Here is a 16,943-nt window from a genome sequence, read left to right as displayed (position 1 = left end):
ATCTTTATTTTGTTTTCGTTTTTGCCTTTAGTTGCATACCTAAGTATGGATCTGCATGTTTACAGCTTTGTTGTAATAATTACAGACCTCAGGGAGTACAAATCTTTTTTTTTAAGCATCATGTCACGCTAACAAACTAACAGCAAAAATAAGTCCAGGGACCAGGTGTGAATCTGTTTTGTCTCTTGTCTCATATTTGTGTTAAATGATGAGCACACTTCGATAATAGTGGACATAATATTCCTTTCTACCGCGCTCTCCTCTCACGTCAGCAGGACACGCAGCCAGCTTGCAAGGACGCTCTGCATTCAGGATACAGGTACACACACACACACACACTTTTATAGCAAGCGGTCTTTTTTCCATTTGCCATTTACTTCTTTTATATGTTTCGCGTCTGCTCTCCATTCATGTTGTCGTCTCTTGTATTTATACATTTGTGTGTATGTGCGTGCGTGTGTGTGCAGTGTGGGAACTTCATGTGGTCGAGGAAAAGAGCTCCTTGTAATTTATTCCAAAGCAGGAGGAAAAATGCAGCCTTGAGCTCCTGACACGACCACACACACTCTCTCTCTCTCTCTCCCTCACACACACACACGAGGATACATGCTCCCACAGTTGCTTGCTTATACACAAGGCAAAAAAAAAGAAACAGAAGAAAGGAGAAAGGATAGGCAGAGTCTAACAAACACAGCTGGAGGGAGTGGAGATGAAGGACTAAGCAAGGAGAGACAGCGCAGCACCTGTGTGCATATGCATGCTGCACCTGATATGACTTTGTGGATTAATCTGTTGCTGATTGCTCAACACCTACGCAAGGGAGGATGAGAAATATTGGCGAGTTCCTGCCCTTTGTTTGTTTAATTAAAAAAAAAAAAAAAAGCCAGTACATGTGCATGTAAAATTCTGTTTTGAGACATATAATTTGCACTCTTGTTTAGCTGATTCTCATTTCAGTGGTCTGCTACTGATTCAGCGAGACAGCAAGCCGCTGTAGTTGTCCAGATATCCTCTTTTGATCGTGCCTGTGAGGAGCCAAAATGAAAAGGTATACTAATGATGATGCTGAGCAAATATTCAGCTTTAGAAATGAACCTTTCTTCACCGTGTATGTGTCTGAAAAATCAATCAGTGCCTCCCACCAGACGCCCTCAGAATCAGATGATTTTCTTTGTGCAACAACTGTAACTCAGGTTTTTTTTTTTTTACATTTTCATACCAGGCTCATCTTCTAGCTGTGATTCTTTCTGTGTCAAAAGAATTTTCTAATATAGTCATATTGATGAAACACTTAGGTACTGAAGAACTTTTTTCAAAAGTCCTTGCAGAACAGCATGCTGGAATTGCACACTGGAGGGTCTCGTTTCATTTTTTTTTTTTTTTTTACCAACCACCTATCCCACATGGTGATATGAACCATGAGACTGAACCCGAAATACACTTTTTAAGTGTTTTCTCAAATGAATCATGATAAAACTGATTAACTCAGTAAATCAATTAATACAGTCAGGTATCCAGAAGAGCATCTGTGAATGCACAAACCATTGATCCTTGAAGCAGAAGGGCTACAGCAGCAGAAGACCACACAGGGTACCACTCCTGTCAACTAAGACCAGGAAACCGAGGCTGGATGTGCAGCTGACAAATCTGCAGCAACTGCATGATGTTATTATGGACCTCAGGAATGTTTCCAGCACCTTGTTGAAAAAATTAAGGGGGTTCTGAAGGCATAAAGGGTGTCCAGCCCAACCCAGGGAGTGTAAATTGATGCAGCTTTGCTATTGATATTATGATATATCCCATCATATTGATGCTCAGATTTCATTACTGAAAGACAATTTTGCATGCCTTCATTAAGTATTTAAAAAAAAGAAAAGCTGACTCTGAGGGCATCAGAATGGGACTTTTTCAGATTTTGTGGATTTTACACAGAATAACATATTCTGACTCATGCTTTTATATCAGTGTATTGCACCAAATAAAATCCCCTGAGGTCCTTGAAAGAATTTTTCCCATAGACCACAAATGTAAAAATGGACAGCTGTAAACTGTCAACAGGATACCTGTAAGTGCAAACAAGGTCTTACTACTACTTCTATAATGACGTGTCGTGGTCCAGCTCCAAGGCCACAACAAAGTGGGCGGTGAAATTGAACAGTTTATAAGATAAAGCAAACGAGAAGACAAGCTTAAATATGCCATGTGTTTATCAGAGATATCAGTGGTGTAAATGTGGGTGTATGAGCATGGTGAGATGGGGGATGTTGTTGGCGCATGAGCTGAACAAAACTAACACAAGTGTGACAGTGATGAGGAGGAGCTAGAATGAGAGCGAGACAAAGAAAGTACACTGGAGAGGCTTTTTTTCCTCCTGGCTCCCCGGACCAGGTGTGCCATCTCCCAGCTTTACCCTATTACATTTAGGGCCACCTAGGAAAAAAGTTATTAGCTGCAAATCCTGTTTTATGCCTGTCAAACTGTGTTATGTTTGGCATTTCTGCATAGATTCAACTAAAAAACATAAGAACAAATGACATGAAAGGCTGCTAGTAACTAAGTAAAAATACAAGAAAGACCGGCTCCTTGGAAGTAAAATCTAAATGAAATGTGACTCAAGACTTTTGCACAGTACTGTATAGATATGAGTTTAAACATTTGCAGCTATTTTAGAAAATTTGAATTAAAAAAAAAAAAAACAACCTTCTGGTCATTATTTACAAAATAGGGCTCAACTAGAAATGATCTTAACAGTCATATACTCATTTTTCATTTCCTTTTCCCCTCAAATTAAGAAAAATAACCAGCAAAAACAATCACTACAAAAATAAGTATAAAAACTCCACTTTAAATAACCCTGCTTTGTCTTACTGTCTTAGGTAGCTTACTCAGGGAAGTAACAAAGTATCTTTATCTGGATTGTTAGTACTTTTACTTCAAAAATGAATGTGAAAGCTGATGACACATGATGCCAAAAAGCATAAAGGCATTTTCAAATGCTCAGTGTCTTATCCCAGCGTCGGCCCTGTTACAATAAAAGCATGCAACACAGAAGCACTGTGTTGCTTTTGTTTGGTCATCTGCAAGAGAGCAGTACTGTGTGGTGTTTAATCACAAGGCACTACTGCAAGATTACCTCTTTTTTTTTTTTTTTTTGCTTACAATGTCATTAGCTGGACCTCTAATTCACACTGAACCTGGATTCTAATACTTGCAAATGGAATGAGCTACAAATACCGTGAAACTGCATTTTCCGATTTCACTGGAACATTTTAAAAGGCTATATTTATGTGCCTGCAATCCCTCTTGCACATGATTTTGGAAATTTCTGAACATGTACAATCCGTGTATTATCTGTCTGCCTGACTCAGATCTGTCTTGAAAGCAGATCTCAATCTCAATGACATGACCTGCTTAAAGAATTTTCTGTTGGTACTAATAATCTGACTGGATGTGTAGAGCTTCAGTAACGAGAAAAAAATGTAGAAGCTGTTGACTGATTGACCACTGTCAAGAAACAGCTACTTTGTATTCACTCTATAAAAATAGCACGGCTCTGTCTTTATCTTTGTGCTAGCTGTGGCCAAGGACAGCAAAGCAGCAGATGGCTACAGCCTAACACGAGCCTTTTGTTGAGCACAGACTGTTCTGCAAAGACAAAAAAGAAAGCAAGAGAAACAGCGAGAACAAGATAATGCGACTGGGGAGGTGTTTATTGAAATAGCAGCTCTTTGTATGTTTCACCTGAGGATGCAAGCTCAGCTCTGCAGTCTCAGGGATCTTTCATCCAGCAAACAGCAGCTCTGCAGAGACTTTGCGTTTACAGCATAGCACCATACTTCAAAGCCCTGTTTAGTATGTGCAGTAGGGTATTTTTGTGTCTGCAGTCCCAGTAAAATAGCATGGGACTCAGAATGAAAGAGTTGCTTTCTTTACTTATTTTGATGAAAAAAAAAAAGTTGAAAGGATAAAACAATGTGCATAGACGTGCAACTTATATTCTTTCAGCATACAGAAATGCCCTTAATTTTCATACAAGTTAGATGAGAAGACTCGTAACACTCTCATATGTCCCCTAAATAAGATTTGCTGGAACCAACAGACACGAGTGGCATCAATCTTATCACTATTTGAAGATCTGCTCCCTGATTCGCTGCTACTTTTGACTTGTCTTAATTAGACGCTCATCTGATCTCAATATAGCTGTTGGGGGGGGGCTGATAACAGGAGCTTGCTTTAATGATGTCCGCAGGCAGGAGTGAAGTGAAAAACCAACACGCAAAGTCTCACTTGGGTAATATTTTATTTACTCATTAATCTTCAAAACTATTTTTCATAATAAATTTCCACTTTATGTTCATCAAAGAACCGTAACAATAAAAATAAAAGTAAATACTGTAGAAAAATTGTACATATAGAAAATAAACATGGTTAATGAACACCTAGATGTAGAATAATCCCATTGGTTGAGACGCCTCCTTTGTTTTCAGATGGCAACACAACAGAGATAGAGGTAAAGGAAAAGCGCCAGACATGGAGGAGAGGGGAATGTAGTAAACAAGAAAGAGGCAGATCAAAAAGGCCAGTTAAGGATGGAGAGAATAAGGGAAAATGTTAATTTTGACATTTATACTTTGAAATCTCACACACAGTCTGTTTCATGTCCTTCCTTACCCTGGTCTGTTTTGCATGCATCCGACTGGTTAGTTACATTGCTTGGAAGAACTGGAGGGACTTGTTCGTGTCATGGCACTGTTTGTATCTTGTGGGGCTACACTTATTGAGTTGCAGAGGGCTCAGACACTGTAAAAGTCCATAAACAGATAATTGACCATCTCCCATAAGAAACCCATCTGTCTGTCCAGTATTGGTCATGGCATGAGCATCGATTAATCCGTCAACCAACAGCAATTAATACATGAGGATGCAAGGAGAAAGACAGAAAAAGGGAGAGCCAATGAAATCAAAGCAACTCAAGTTGTCATATAGCCAATGGCATCAAGAACTGGACTTTTCTATCTATTAGCAACACATGGTAACATTTACTTTGTTCTGTTTTTCTTTTCCTCAGCTGGTTTTTGCTATGAAAGGTGGTTGGTTAGTGTAGGTATAGTGGGCGTGGCCTGTAAGACATCAGGCTAAGAAACAGGACGTGGCCAATCATGGGCTGCGCGCGTCCAACGGCAACCCACGACACTCTCCTCCTTTCTCCACAGACAAACCTACCACCTTTGGACTTAGTGGGACACGCCACCACTCCACAGCACAGCTCGGGCATGCAGCACACTCGGGATGGTCACACTTTGTCGATGAAGATTTGATCTGAGAGTCGGTTTGGCGATTGAAATCATTGTTGAATCCCACAGACTGAAAAACCATTTGAAGCGCGTACTCAGAAATACTTCAAGCCAAGGTGGTAAGTTTATGATGGTGGTGCGTCACGGTGTAACCTCTGGAGTTTCAACGCGGTATAAATCACACGGAGTAAGATAATTCACGTGCAATAAGATCCCCCCTCCCTTCCCCAGAGTCTATACTGCCCAAATGTTCCTCATATTCATCTTTATCGTTGCCATAACAGTTTTCATTATGAGCTTTGTCTTTTTCACCAATGTCTTCTTGTATAGTCTTCAATGTCAGTTATGAAGATATGGTGCGTCTTTAGCATTGCAGGTAAGTGTATGTCTGCGTGTGTAGCGAGCGTGTGTGTGTGTGTGTGCAGCATATGCGTGTGTGTGTGAGACACCACAGCCACGCACAACTGGTGTCTGTAGGTAGCATCTGAAGTCTCCTGTCCAGGAAAATATCTTTCAGTTTTTCACTGATTGCACTGTTCTGTGATTTTTCAAGGCGCCATAAAACAGCAGCGCTGCAGCGTAACAACCACATCCCATCCATTATATTAATGGTGCACCAGACCTGCCGCTGCCTATTCACTCGTAACTCACTGTCTCTCTGGCTACACCCTGCATTCCTGTTGTGCTGTCTGGGGTAGACTTGGACCATTGGTGTGCTTGTTTCCTCAGCATCCTCAGTGATTCTTCGAGCCCCGTCTGTTAACAGGGAGGAAGGCCAAGAAGCTTGGAAGAGACACTTGGTGCTTGTCTTGGTGCTTTTACAGCTTTGTTCTTGTGCTCTGCCTCTCACGCAAACACTCTGTCTGCCATGTGCTTCACTTAAAGTCTTCCTTGACCTCTCTGAGTCCAACTGGAGAGGTCCGACTGTGGCAGGGGAGTCTCTCTTGTTTTTTTTTTAATCAGGCTGACCCAAAATGGTTCTTAACTGGGAGTTGAACTGGTGCTTTCTAAATCATTTGGAATGGTGTTTATGTTCGTAAAAGAAGCCTCTCACAGAGGCTCTGCTCATTGGTAAATACTGTACAGTAAGGGCTCATGCCCTCAGGCCAGTCTGTGTGTATGTTTGTGCTTGAGTGTGTGTGTGTGTCAACTTGTTTGTGTGTATGTTTGTGCTTGCCAGCATGTGTGCAGGTGTCTATTATTGGAGAGTAAACATTAAGATCAGCATGTCTATGTCATGTGTTTGTGTGCATTTTTTTCTTTTTGAGAATATATCTATTTATGTACATATACCGTTATATATAAAGGTGTATGCGTATATGTCTGTGCGTCAGAAGTCATCTGCCTCAGACATAGTACTCCTTGTCTTTGTTCTTCTTGTTTTTGGAGATCTTGGCAATGCCCAGCGGCTTGTCCTTGGCGCTGCCATTGGGCTGTGTGGCTGAGTTGCTGATGTAGTTGCGGCTCTCGTCCACGTGGTAGGAGCCTTCGTCGCGGTTGCGATACTTGTACATGGCGTAGAGAAGGATGAGGATGCAGAGGGCGGCGGCTGCTACAATGCCCACCACCATGCCCGTAGTGCTGCTGCTTTCCCGCACCACCTCAGACGGACCCGGGAATATCTTCACCTCTGGCAGGGGAGGGCGGGCTGTGAGGGGAGAGAGGAGGAAATTGATGTTATATTACGGTTTAGTTTATACATTATTAATTTGGAGTGCCTGTGATGATGGTGGGTGGAGAACTGGAAGACACAATGGATCATGGTGATGAATTATTTGACAAGCATTTTGCATAATGCTACATGCTGGCAAGGGAAAGCTGCAGCTTAGAGCCAAAGCTGTTTACATATCATCACATAATGTGTAAACAGATTACAGTACACATTGCTTAGAGGAGGATCCAGAGCACAGGTGCATATTATATCAGGTTTTATTACATACTTCTGACACTTTACGACAGGCAGTGAGGGCTGCAGTATGGTGAGATTTCACACCATATTAAATGATTTATAATGGAAGAATTTAAATATCAAATTTTGTGGCTGTACAGAGATTAGAGGAGGGAAAAGAAAAAGATGAAGGAAGGGGGAGGTAAATAAAACGGGATATATAAAAATGAAATTTTAATGACAACGATAAGGATGCAGATGAAGATGGGAAGAGATGGGGAGTATTAGGTAATGCCTAAGGGCAGAAACCTGAGTGCAAATAAAAAATTAATTGTAGCGAGTGACAAAACGGTAGGAAAAAAAATGATCAGCAGTGCGTGCGGAGGACATAAAACAGGTAGGATCCTCCCCCCTTCCCCAGGCCCATAGTGACTGAGAGAAGAGCACACATTAGGCAACTGAATCTAATCATACACTATTTCAATGACTAAATTAGACTACATCTTACCAATTTATTTTCAGGGAGTTTTTTTTGTTGTTTTTTTTTTTTTTTGTTTTTTTAAACTTGTAGGATATTGACAGCCAGACTGAGATGGCCTTGGGGTTGTATTTTACCCATCTGTGACTTAAAAGCTCCATAAAGGCAGTATATTCGTGAATGGCTCTCACCTGAACTGGGGTCACAGGGGTCAATGTCTTCATCGTCGGTTGGGCACTCGGCTGATGCCACCAGCAGGTCGTCTGTTGACTGAGGAGAGAAGACACACACGTATATATACATAAACTCATTATCTCCGTCATTTCTAAGACAAAAACAGTTGGTTCCGAACACCCCTTCTGTTTATTTCCTGTATGTGTGAGCACACAGCACCAATCTTTCGCCCACCCGTTTTCAGTTGACCATAAACACTTCTGCCTGTTACAGCCCCCAGCAATGGCAGGCGGCCAAAACCTGAGTGCCAAGAAGAGAAGAAGAAAGAAGAGGGAGAAGAGAAACACTGAATCCCTTTAAAACCACAAGGAGACCTCTTAGTTATCATCTACTACTCTATTAACCCTCCCCTTCCTTTGTTCTCTTCTGGCCTTTCTATTTGGGTTCTGCCATCTCCATCTGATATTGGGAATTGTTCATACGTAAGGCTGAAGAAAAATTAAAATCAGCTTTCATTAACCATTTCTGCTAAGCATTGGATAGCTAATTTAAATCTCCTTTATTCACATCCTCTCCATAAGCACCATATTGATTTTCGACTCATAGCCCACCTCTAACCTACACCAATCCACTAATATCTCAACAATCGCTCCTTCTCCGCCTTGCTCCCTCTCAGTGGAAAAGGCGCCCTTTTTCCTCTCCGTCCCTGCTCCTCCTGTTGCCATGGCAACTCTAAGTTCAGGCTGTTAGAAATGATGGGGAATAAAAAAAAAAAAAAAAGAAGAAGAAGAATAAGAAAAAAAAAAGGGAGTGTGCACCCTCAGCGGGGACCTGTGCGTTGATTTGCAGCTCCAGCCAGAGTGCAAGGAGAAGGGAGAGAAAAGAGGGAGGGAGTTAAAGATAGATGAATGGATAAAAGGAATTTCAGGCGAAGGCTATTGGGGAGAAAAGAGAAAAGAAGACAGGAAAGGAGGAGGAGGACTTCAAAGTGCCACGGTCTTTACTTAACACTGTGCTAATGTGCTCCGCATATTCATGAACTACTGTTAAACATCGCCTGCCTTGACGCGTCGGCATGAGAGATATTAAATGTGTGAGCGTGTGTGTGCATGCGTGTGTGTGTTTTAACCACACTGGGTGCTCAGTGCCAGCATTAAATTAAAATTGGATTGTGATGCATTGCAGTGGATGTTAGTAACCCACAGAATAAAAGAGAGGGGAGAGAGCAGTGGAGCTAAAAAGAGAGAAGAGCACCAGAGGAGGATTCAGACTAAACTGGAGGAGAAATCTAAACCAAATCAAAGCGCTGTGATGTCTAAGCTTGGACAGGAATAGCAAACAGAAACTCATTAAACTGCCATTAAACCTTGCATTCGCTTCTTCTCTTTATAGGAGAAAGTAGCAGAGAAGCAAGCCCTCTAAAACAGCCTGCACTGGCCTTGTATGTTGTTAGTCCTAACAAGTCTGCTGTAGTCCAGTTTGGCCTACAACTTACATTAGGTTACTGATGCTTGACCCGTTCTCTTTCCTCGGCTGCTTTTCCAATCAGTTCTGCCCACTGGGCTGTCAAATGCTGCTAGGGCAAGCTTAGCTTCTGGAATCCAGCCAGTCAATAAGCCCTTCTGTGCCTTTGCCAGGACTCGAATAGCACATGAACCAATCAGGCCGCAGGAAACACACCGCCCCTGACATCTGTCACTGATCAATTCTGAGCCACCGTCCTTGATTTTTGATTCAAAGACACCTATGTGTCTTCCGCGGGCACCTGGTTTGAATCCTAACTTTGGCTAAAACAAAGGCAGAGAAGCACATTTTTACAAGGTCCCTCCTCTGATCTGTGACATCACCTTGTCAGCTGACCACCCCATTCAAATAGAGGATGCCAATTAGAGTATTGATCCACTATCGCATGGGAGACAGTGAACACAAAGAAAAATGGGGACATGCCAAACACAGCTTAAATCTCATTGATTACCCACAGAAGTTTATAGAAAATCTGCCAAAGCAAGTGTGTGCCCAAGGAACCTCCGCCCCTCTGCCTCACCCTCCTTCTGTCCCTCCTTCTTTGTCCCCATCTTTTCATAGTCTATCAATAGAGCATGCTGACATAATAATGGACATAGATGAACACCGATAGGGAGGAAAAGATAGATACAGTTGGACAAAGAGAGCATGATGAGAAGAATATCTGCATGCTTAAAGAGTAAAATTTCTACCTGAGCAGCCGAACAGTGCCAACGACCATCCATGCCTCCCTGACTGCCTAGTTCACACATAGTAGCTGCACTCAGTCCTCACACTCTCTTGCAGAAGATTCAACAGCTTGTCTGCTACTTCACAACTGGAAATCACACACACATGTACACACACAAACTCTATAACAGCCAAACATGCTCCATTGATCTATTTCTATTTAAACACATCTACACAGACGCACAAGCATACACCAAATCAGGCTGAAGTTGGCAGGCTGATGAAGAGATCCTGACGAGAGAGGAGAGGAGCTAGCTCCACTACTGCAGATGGTGAGATAGACTCATACACCGCCTGCATTAACAGCCTATCACTGGAGCTCAACCACAGACAGGGAGGGAGGGAGGGAGGGAGTGGGGAGGGAGAAGAGGAGGGGGGTGACGAGTAAATATGGAAAGATATGAAGGGAGAGAAAGAGCAAAGGCAAAGCAAAAATAACCGAGGAAAGAGGGAGAAAGTATCTCCAGAAGATCGATAATAAGTAGAAGAAAGGCAGAATGGAGACAAAGATGTGAAAGATGGAGCGATAACGATGCAGGCAGGGAGGAAAAAAAAACAGCTGGAGAAAAGAGGAGAGGGATGAGACATGGAAGTGCCTGGGTCAGCTGATTCCTGATAGCCAATTGGGCACAGCTCCGAGCCTCGGGTTTCTTCCATCAGTCTTCCCATCAAACACAGGTACACACAAACACGTGAACGCACGCAAACACATCCACCGACAGACACAGAACATCAAAACCAAACTCGAGCTCTGTGACTCAGAGCAGCCTCTAGCATAAACACTCACACAAACTCTCCCTCTCTTCTCCTCGCTGGTGCTCAGCTGTCATGCATTATTAATCCCTTCCACTTTTCAACACGCCAAAAAAACCCCGACACAGTGTGGACGTCGGGAGGAAGCACATAACATATTCTTACTGCACAAAGCGCTGACGGCAGGCGCAAACCCATGGGGTAACTTAGGCAGATCCACTCAGACGCACACCCAAAGTTGAGGCGTATGCGAGAAACCGGCAAATTGCCTGGACCCGTAGCACATTTCTCACTGCCCCTCCTCTGATGCAATGTGCTGCAATTCAACTTATTGTTCCCGATCCACCTGAGTGTTTGTGTGTGTGTTCAATGTTTTATGTGTGTGTTGGTTAAGGCCAGATTGGTTGCCAGGCAACACTAGGCAGCCTCAATAGGGAAGCTGTAGATTCTTCTTAAACAAGACAAACACACACACGCACGCAAAAATAGAGTTTGGGGGCCAGCAGGAGTGATTTGACTTGCACAGACCAGCAAATGCACGTGCTGCGGTATATTGAGCATATAGCGGCTCTGACCCACTTCTCATACTGACTGCACTGAACAGCTCTGCACCCCAGATTCAGCACTCACATCAGTAAATCACAGGCGCAGGAATAGTTCATTTAAATCACATACACAGGGAGAGATTGAGCAGTGAAGAGTGTGAAAAAAAAGGCCCTGTGACAGCACTGTCACTCTGCAGCGTTATCCCTCCAGCTCTCATATCCATTATTGATGCCTGAGGCTTAGCTCACAGCTCTCTGCGTTCTATTATTTATGTCTGAAACAGCTGGCGGTTTATTCACAGAGGAACTAGTCTCTGTGGGAGTCTGGCTGGGAGAGAGAAAGCAAGCAGCGGGTAGTGGGGTTCACTATCTCCATGGCAACTTGTAAAAAAATAAAAAATAAAAAAAATATTTTTTCAGTGCTGCTGGCGCACAGTTTTATAACACAGAAGAACTGCAGCACACAGACGCCCACTAAGAGCCTGATAACATCTCTGTAGTGATCTGAACAATAGAGCAAAAGCGTCTGCGATGTACCTGCTCACAATGCATACTCTGACACTAGCATTGACTCTTCAGCTGCAGCCGCTATATTACATCTATATGCCTCAATAACAATTATGTGTTTCTACTGTCCCATGTGCATTAGTTTACATATTATGGGAAAGCTATTACATCCTCCATTGGCACAAACATTTCTCCTGCAGTAATTTAGCAGGGAGGGACCACTTAGTGGTGAATTTCCCATCTAGTCCATTTCTATGACTGTGTTAGAGCAGAAAGTGAGTCTTCTGTCCATTAAATACACTAGTTGGCCACTCATCTGGTTGCAGTGATTCTATAAACATCTGCAAGAAAACAACCTTGCCTTATTGTTTAATCAGTTTATTACTTCAGTAAACACTTGATGAATTTATGCTTTAAATTGCTTATTTAATGTTTTATTTAATACAGCGTGTTTTTTTTTTTTTATTTTAATTGGCTCCCATTTAGAGTAAAAAAGACATTAAAGCGAGGTATAAATTAGGGTGTGACTACCTGGAAATTGATAATTCTTCACTTCACTCTTTTCAGTCCTGATGCATTTGTATGCCACTACTTCATGTCATTAACTTTTGTCCAGTCTCTCCCATAGTTTCTCCTTGTCTCTCTGTGCTCTCCTTTCTTCTCTTCTCTTTCCCCTCACCCTGAGCTGATCACAGGAGGTGGTTGGCTCTCCCTGAGACTGGTTCTACCCAAAATATCTTCCTGTTAAAAGGGAGCTCTTCCTTCCTGCTGTTGTGAAGTGCTGCTTATAGGGGATCGACTGATTGTTTCTAATATTGAAAGGCCTTTACCTCACAATATGAAGCAACTATTGTTGTTAATTGGCACTACAGTATATCATACAATAGCAAGAGCATGCAGTGCAAAGGACAGCCAACATGCTCAAGTCAAGCCTTAAAAATGGGAAACTAAAGAGTAAGATCACAGTGGTTATGACCATTTTTTATATACAGTCTCTGGCTGCAGCAGACTTATAGATGATAGGAGTTGTTCTGACTTTGATTCCCTTTAAAGTCAGGTGAAAGACTTTGATGCTGGAGTATCCCAGTGCCCAAGGGGCCCAAGAGGCTGACGGTGTAATTATAATATTTAACATCAGAGTTTCATCTAGAAACTTTTTGCTATACATCATGCCTGATTAATGCTAGGCAAGACAAAAATGCCTAACAAATATTTTCAGATTTTGCAGTTCTCATCAGGCTTTGAGTGGATCTTGAGCAGTCATCATTGTCCACCTTGTTCTTTAGTTCATGTTAGTTTTAATCCATAATATGTGAGATAAGGTTGAGATGGTATGGACACGTCTAGATGGGGGATAGTGAATATCGTGAAGGATGTCAAATGTGGCGCTGACAGGCAGGAGGAAAAGAAGAAGACCACAGAGAAGATTCATGGATGTAGTAAAGAAGGACATGCAGGTGGTTGGTGTGACAGAGGATGATGCTAGCGATAGGGTGAGATGCAGGCAGATGATCCCCTAACGTGAGCAGCCGAAAGGAGAAGTGTGATGTCTTATCCTGTGCTTATTTTTAACGTCTTTAATGCATTATGTGAAGCACTGCACATGAAATTCACTCCTTGAATAAACTGAGTGGAGCTCAGAGCGGAGTATAAAACAATCCCACTTTTCCTGTTATATCTTGCCATCCTTGATTAACGGGCTGTGAGCTTGCTAATCCTCTTACTGAGTGCTAAAAGAAACTTATCAAAGCAAATTACCACTTTTTAATTACCTATTGTCACACCAAAGGAAGATATCTGAGGAATTACATTTGAACAGGAGATCTTTATGTGCCCACACAGATTGGCTTTAAGAGGTTTTCCTGACACAAACTGACACAGAAAGGCATGAAAATGCGATGCTGCTCTGACCTGCTGTGTTGCACCCTGCTTCCTGTTAGTGGCTGTAGTGGTTGTGATGTCACTGATGGAGGGGGCGGAGTCTGAACGGTTGCCTCCGGCCGCAGCACTGGACTGCGGGGTGATTGAGGAGGATGGCATATCGCCGACAAGACGTGCGCTGCCCTCCACTCTGATGTGCGGGTGCCCCTCAGCGGCCATGTTGAGGATGCGGAGGCCGTTATAGTAAAGGCCAGACAGCTGTCCCTGGAACATGGCTGCACCTCGCTCGCCTCCACCAACGCGCACTGTTGTCTGGCTGTTGAAGATGGTCAACTGGCGGCCTACGCGAACACACACAAACACCCGCAACCAAACACACAGGGAAAAAAAAGGTGGACAGACACACACAAATACAGCCACACACACACACATTCCAGTGGTCACATACGTGCGTACATACACACAAAAGAGTGTTACACAATCCACCACCCCCAAGCCATGGTGAGAGGATGGGATAGATTATGCATGGCAGAGCAAATCGAAGCCGTGGAGAACCGTGGAGAAGGCTGAGACTGAGGGAGATAAGAGTAAGAACAGAGAGCCAGAGAAGGAGGAGGGGGTGAAGAGACTGAGAAGTTGCGAGGAGGATGAAGAGGCAAAGAACAGAAGGAGGAGGAAGAGTCAGCAGATGAGAGGAGTCAGAGGGCCCCAAGAAGACAGGGCTGACAGATGGTTGCTATGGTGATGGTTGTGCGGCACGACATTGTATTTGAAGGAGCGACAGACAGGCAGACAGAGAGACAGAGATCTAGAGAACTGTTGTCACAGCCCTATGAAGCATGCACAGGTTATAAGCTCTAGCACTGCTCACTGTTAAAGGGACTAGAGTCTAATTTAAGGAGCTCTGCTGAAGTTTAGGAGGAAAACTTTTACATTTTTTCAAAAAGAATTGCTCTATTAGTCATTTCAAATTTACATAATTCTTACATGGCACAATACTTTGCATGTACTTTAATTTGATTACAAATTTTTTTTTCAACATATAATCTTTAGTAAAATGCTTTATTGTTTACAATTTGATAAGAAACAAAATTATTTAATAAAGCATCTTTTATCAGTACTTCTTTTCTATTTTCTGATTTATTCACATTTAAATCTCTCCATCGTCCCTTTAACCTGATATTATCAGATACACACTAACAAGATACGTTCACAGGCACTACAGTTTACACAGTATTACACACTACAGCTGCCCAACTTTTAAATACTTAGTTATGGATTTAGATTTTTAGATGTTAGTTGATGGTGCACAATAAGTCAACTGTCTTCAAATTGTATTTTTTAAGCTGAAAGTTTTAAGGAATTTTAATCAGGGTTTTTACCTTTGTCGAGTAGCCAATCGTCAACTACTCGACCGAGCCGATAGGGGATTCGCTGTCTGGCGATGGCCAGGCGCTCGTTATCAATGTTGCCTTTAATTTAGAGATGAAAACACAGTAGTAATTACGCACATCCAAACTTGGTACAGGAGCTGGATACAAAAAGAACAGCAATGAAAAGAAAGTAATGGTCTGCTCATTGTTGGCGTGTCACTGTGTTAAGGTCAGCTTGAAGAGAAGAGGAGCTGAATTCACTATGTTTCCACTGAGCGGACTCTTACTCTCTGTTCATTGGGTTTAATTTAAAGAGACATTTCAGGGGTTAACATCTGCAAGAGCACAGGGAAATAATGTTACAGCTGTCACATACTGCCTATATCACTGACTGAGTTTAGTGTTACATACAGGAAGATCCCTCACACACACCTCACAACAACTAGCATTTAGCATTTTAGCTAGGAGCTACCTAAAGCCTCATTGTGTTAAAGACTACTAACTAAGATTACCACTTTAAATATAAAACCCAACAAATATAAAAACAAATACTATATTCAACAAAATACACTTTTTTCTTTTTCTTATTTTTTACTCTAGTTAAACATTTATCTCCAAATATGACATGTTTTTAAATTATTATTTGACCAAAAATGCACCAGCTGTTATTATTTTCTTTTATGATGAGAAAAACAACTGACACCTGTATTGAATATTTTCATAAATTACCTTTAACACTATTTAACAGGCCTAACATAACATAGCTGACTAGTATACAAACTATTGTAAAACCTCATTTTATGGTTTAAAAAGTCATATTTCATGTCAGATCACACATATTTCATTTCAAACACAATAACATAAAACAAAGCTGCAATTATATGTCTCAACCTCAGTGTTTGAATATAAACATTGAAAGAAAACACTGATTAGAAAGTGGGTTGAATTGGACTAAAGTGTAGCTGGAGCTGCCCAAGTACAGGCAGTGCTGTAATGAGTCAGACGGTTGGGCCTATACGGGCGGGGCAGGGCCTACCTGAGGGATAACGCTCTATGACCGGCAGGTCGTCCAGCTGGAGGGTCGCATTGCCACCACTGCGAGTGAACCGAATTACGTGGTACTTCCCATCGTTGACAAACTTGGAGCTCTCCTCGATGTTGATATCATCAGTGCCGACATTAAACACTACTCTAATGTTGCCTTTGTCCTGAGGAGGAGGAGAGGTATGAAAACGTTTTCAGTTATGTAAACGCAAGGATATTACTAGTTTCATGTCTTTTGGGTATGCACGGCAGTGTGTGTGTTTGTGTGTGTCCAAGTGCTTTGTGTACTTTATGGTGCAAAAGGAGCTAATGGGTTTGTCCAAAAACCAGCACCATGATACATTTACCGTATTTTTCGGACTATAAGCCGCTACTTTTTTCCCACGTTTTGAACCATGCGGCTTATAGCCCGGTGCGGCGTTTCTGTGGATTTTTCTTTAACCACCAGGGGGCTCTTTAGCAGGATATGAATCATGGGACGTCAAAGTTGGAAATCAAAGAAGAAAGCGCCAACAAGTGCTAGCAGCAGGCACAAAAGAGATTTTTTTCAAACTCCCTCATCATGGAAACCACAAAAAGAACTTCCTATGATGCCGCTTTTAAGTTGAGGGCTATCGACCTGGCACTACAGGAGGGAAATAGAGCCGCTGCACGTAAGCTCGGCGTGAACGAATCAATGGTGAATTGACTTGTTATAACTCAAATTTGGGGTTGTCTGTCCCCCTCTGCTGAGTGCCGAGTAATTGTGGAAAA

The 16,943-nt window shown here is 42.3% G+C and overlaps 1 protein-coding gene across 6 annotated transcripts in view; it reads right to left on the bottom strand.

The window, feature by feature from the left end:
- Nucleotides 1-4,281: 4,281 nt before the first annotated feature.
- nrxn1a (neurexin 1a) overlaps nucleotides 4,282-16,943 on the bottom strand; it is a 67,482-nt gene continuing 54,820 nt past the window's right edge. For 5 of the 6 annotated variants that reach the window (XM_030755742.1, XM_030755744.1, XM_030755743.1 and 2 more), the window contains 5 exons: nucleotides 16,183-16,354; nucleotides 15,156-15,245; nucleotides 13,804-14,114; nucleotides 7,852-7,930; nucleotides 4,282-6,942 (listed from right to left, as the gene is read on the bottom strand). In XM_030755742.1, the coding sequence (XP_030611602.1) occupies nucleotides 6,641-6,942; nucleotides 7,852-7,930; nucleotides 13,804-14,114; nucleotides 15,156-15,245; nucleotides 16,183-16,354 (954 nt within the window). In that variant the 3' untranslated portion in view covers nucleotides 4,282-6,640. Of the gene's footprint in view, nucleotides 6,943-7,851; nucleotides 7,931-13,803; nucleotides 14,115-15,155; nucleotides 15,246-16,181; nucleotides 16,355-16,943 lie in introns of all 6 variants that reach the window. The other variant, XM_030755746.1, reaches the window with a different exon arrangement.

This window comes from Archocentrus centrarchus, chromosome 19 (genome assembly GCF_007364275.1).
Source record: "Archocentrus centrarchus isolate MPI-CPG fArcCen1 chromosome 19, fArcCen1, whole genome shotgun sequence".
NCBI classification, from domain to species: Eukaryota; Metazoa; Chordata; class Actinopteri; order Cichliformes; family Cichlidae; genus Archocentrus; species Archocentrus centrarchus.
The sequence above is the reverse complement of the archived record's forward strand: the minus strand, read 5'-3'. Positions and strand labels throughout refer to the sequence as shown.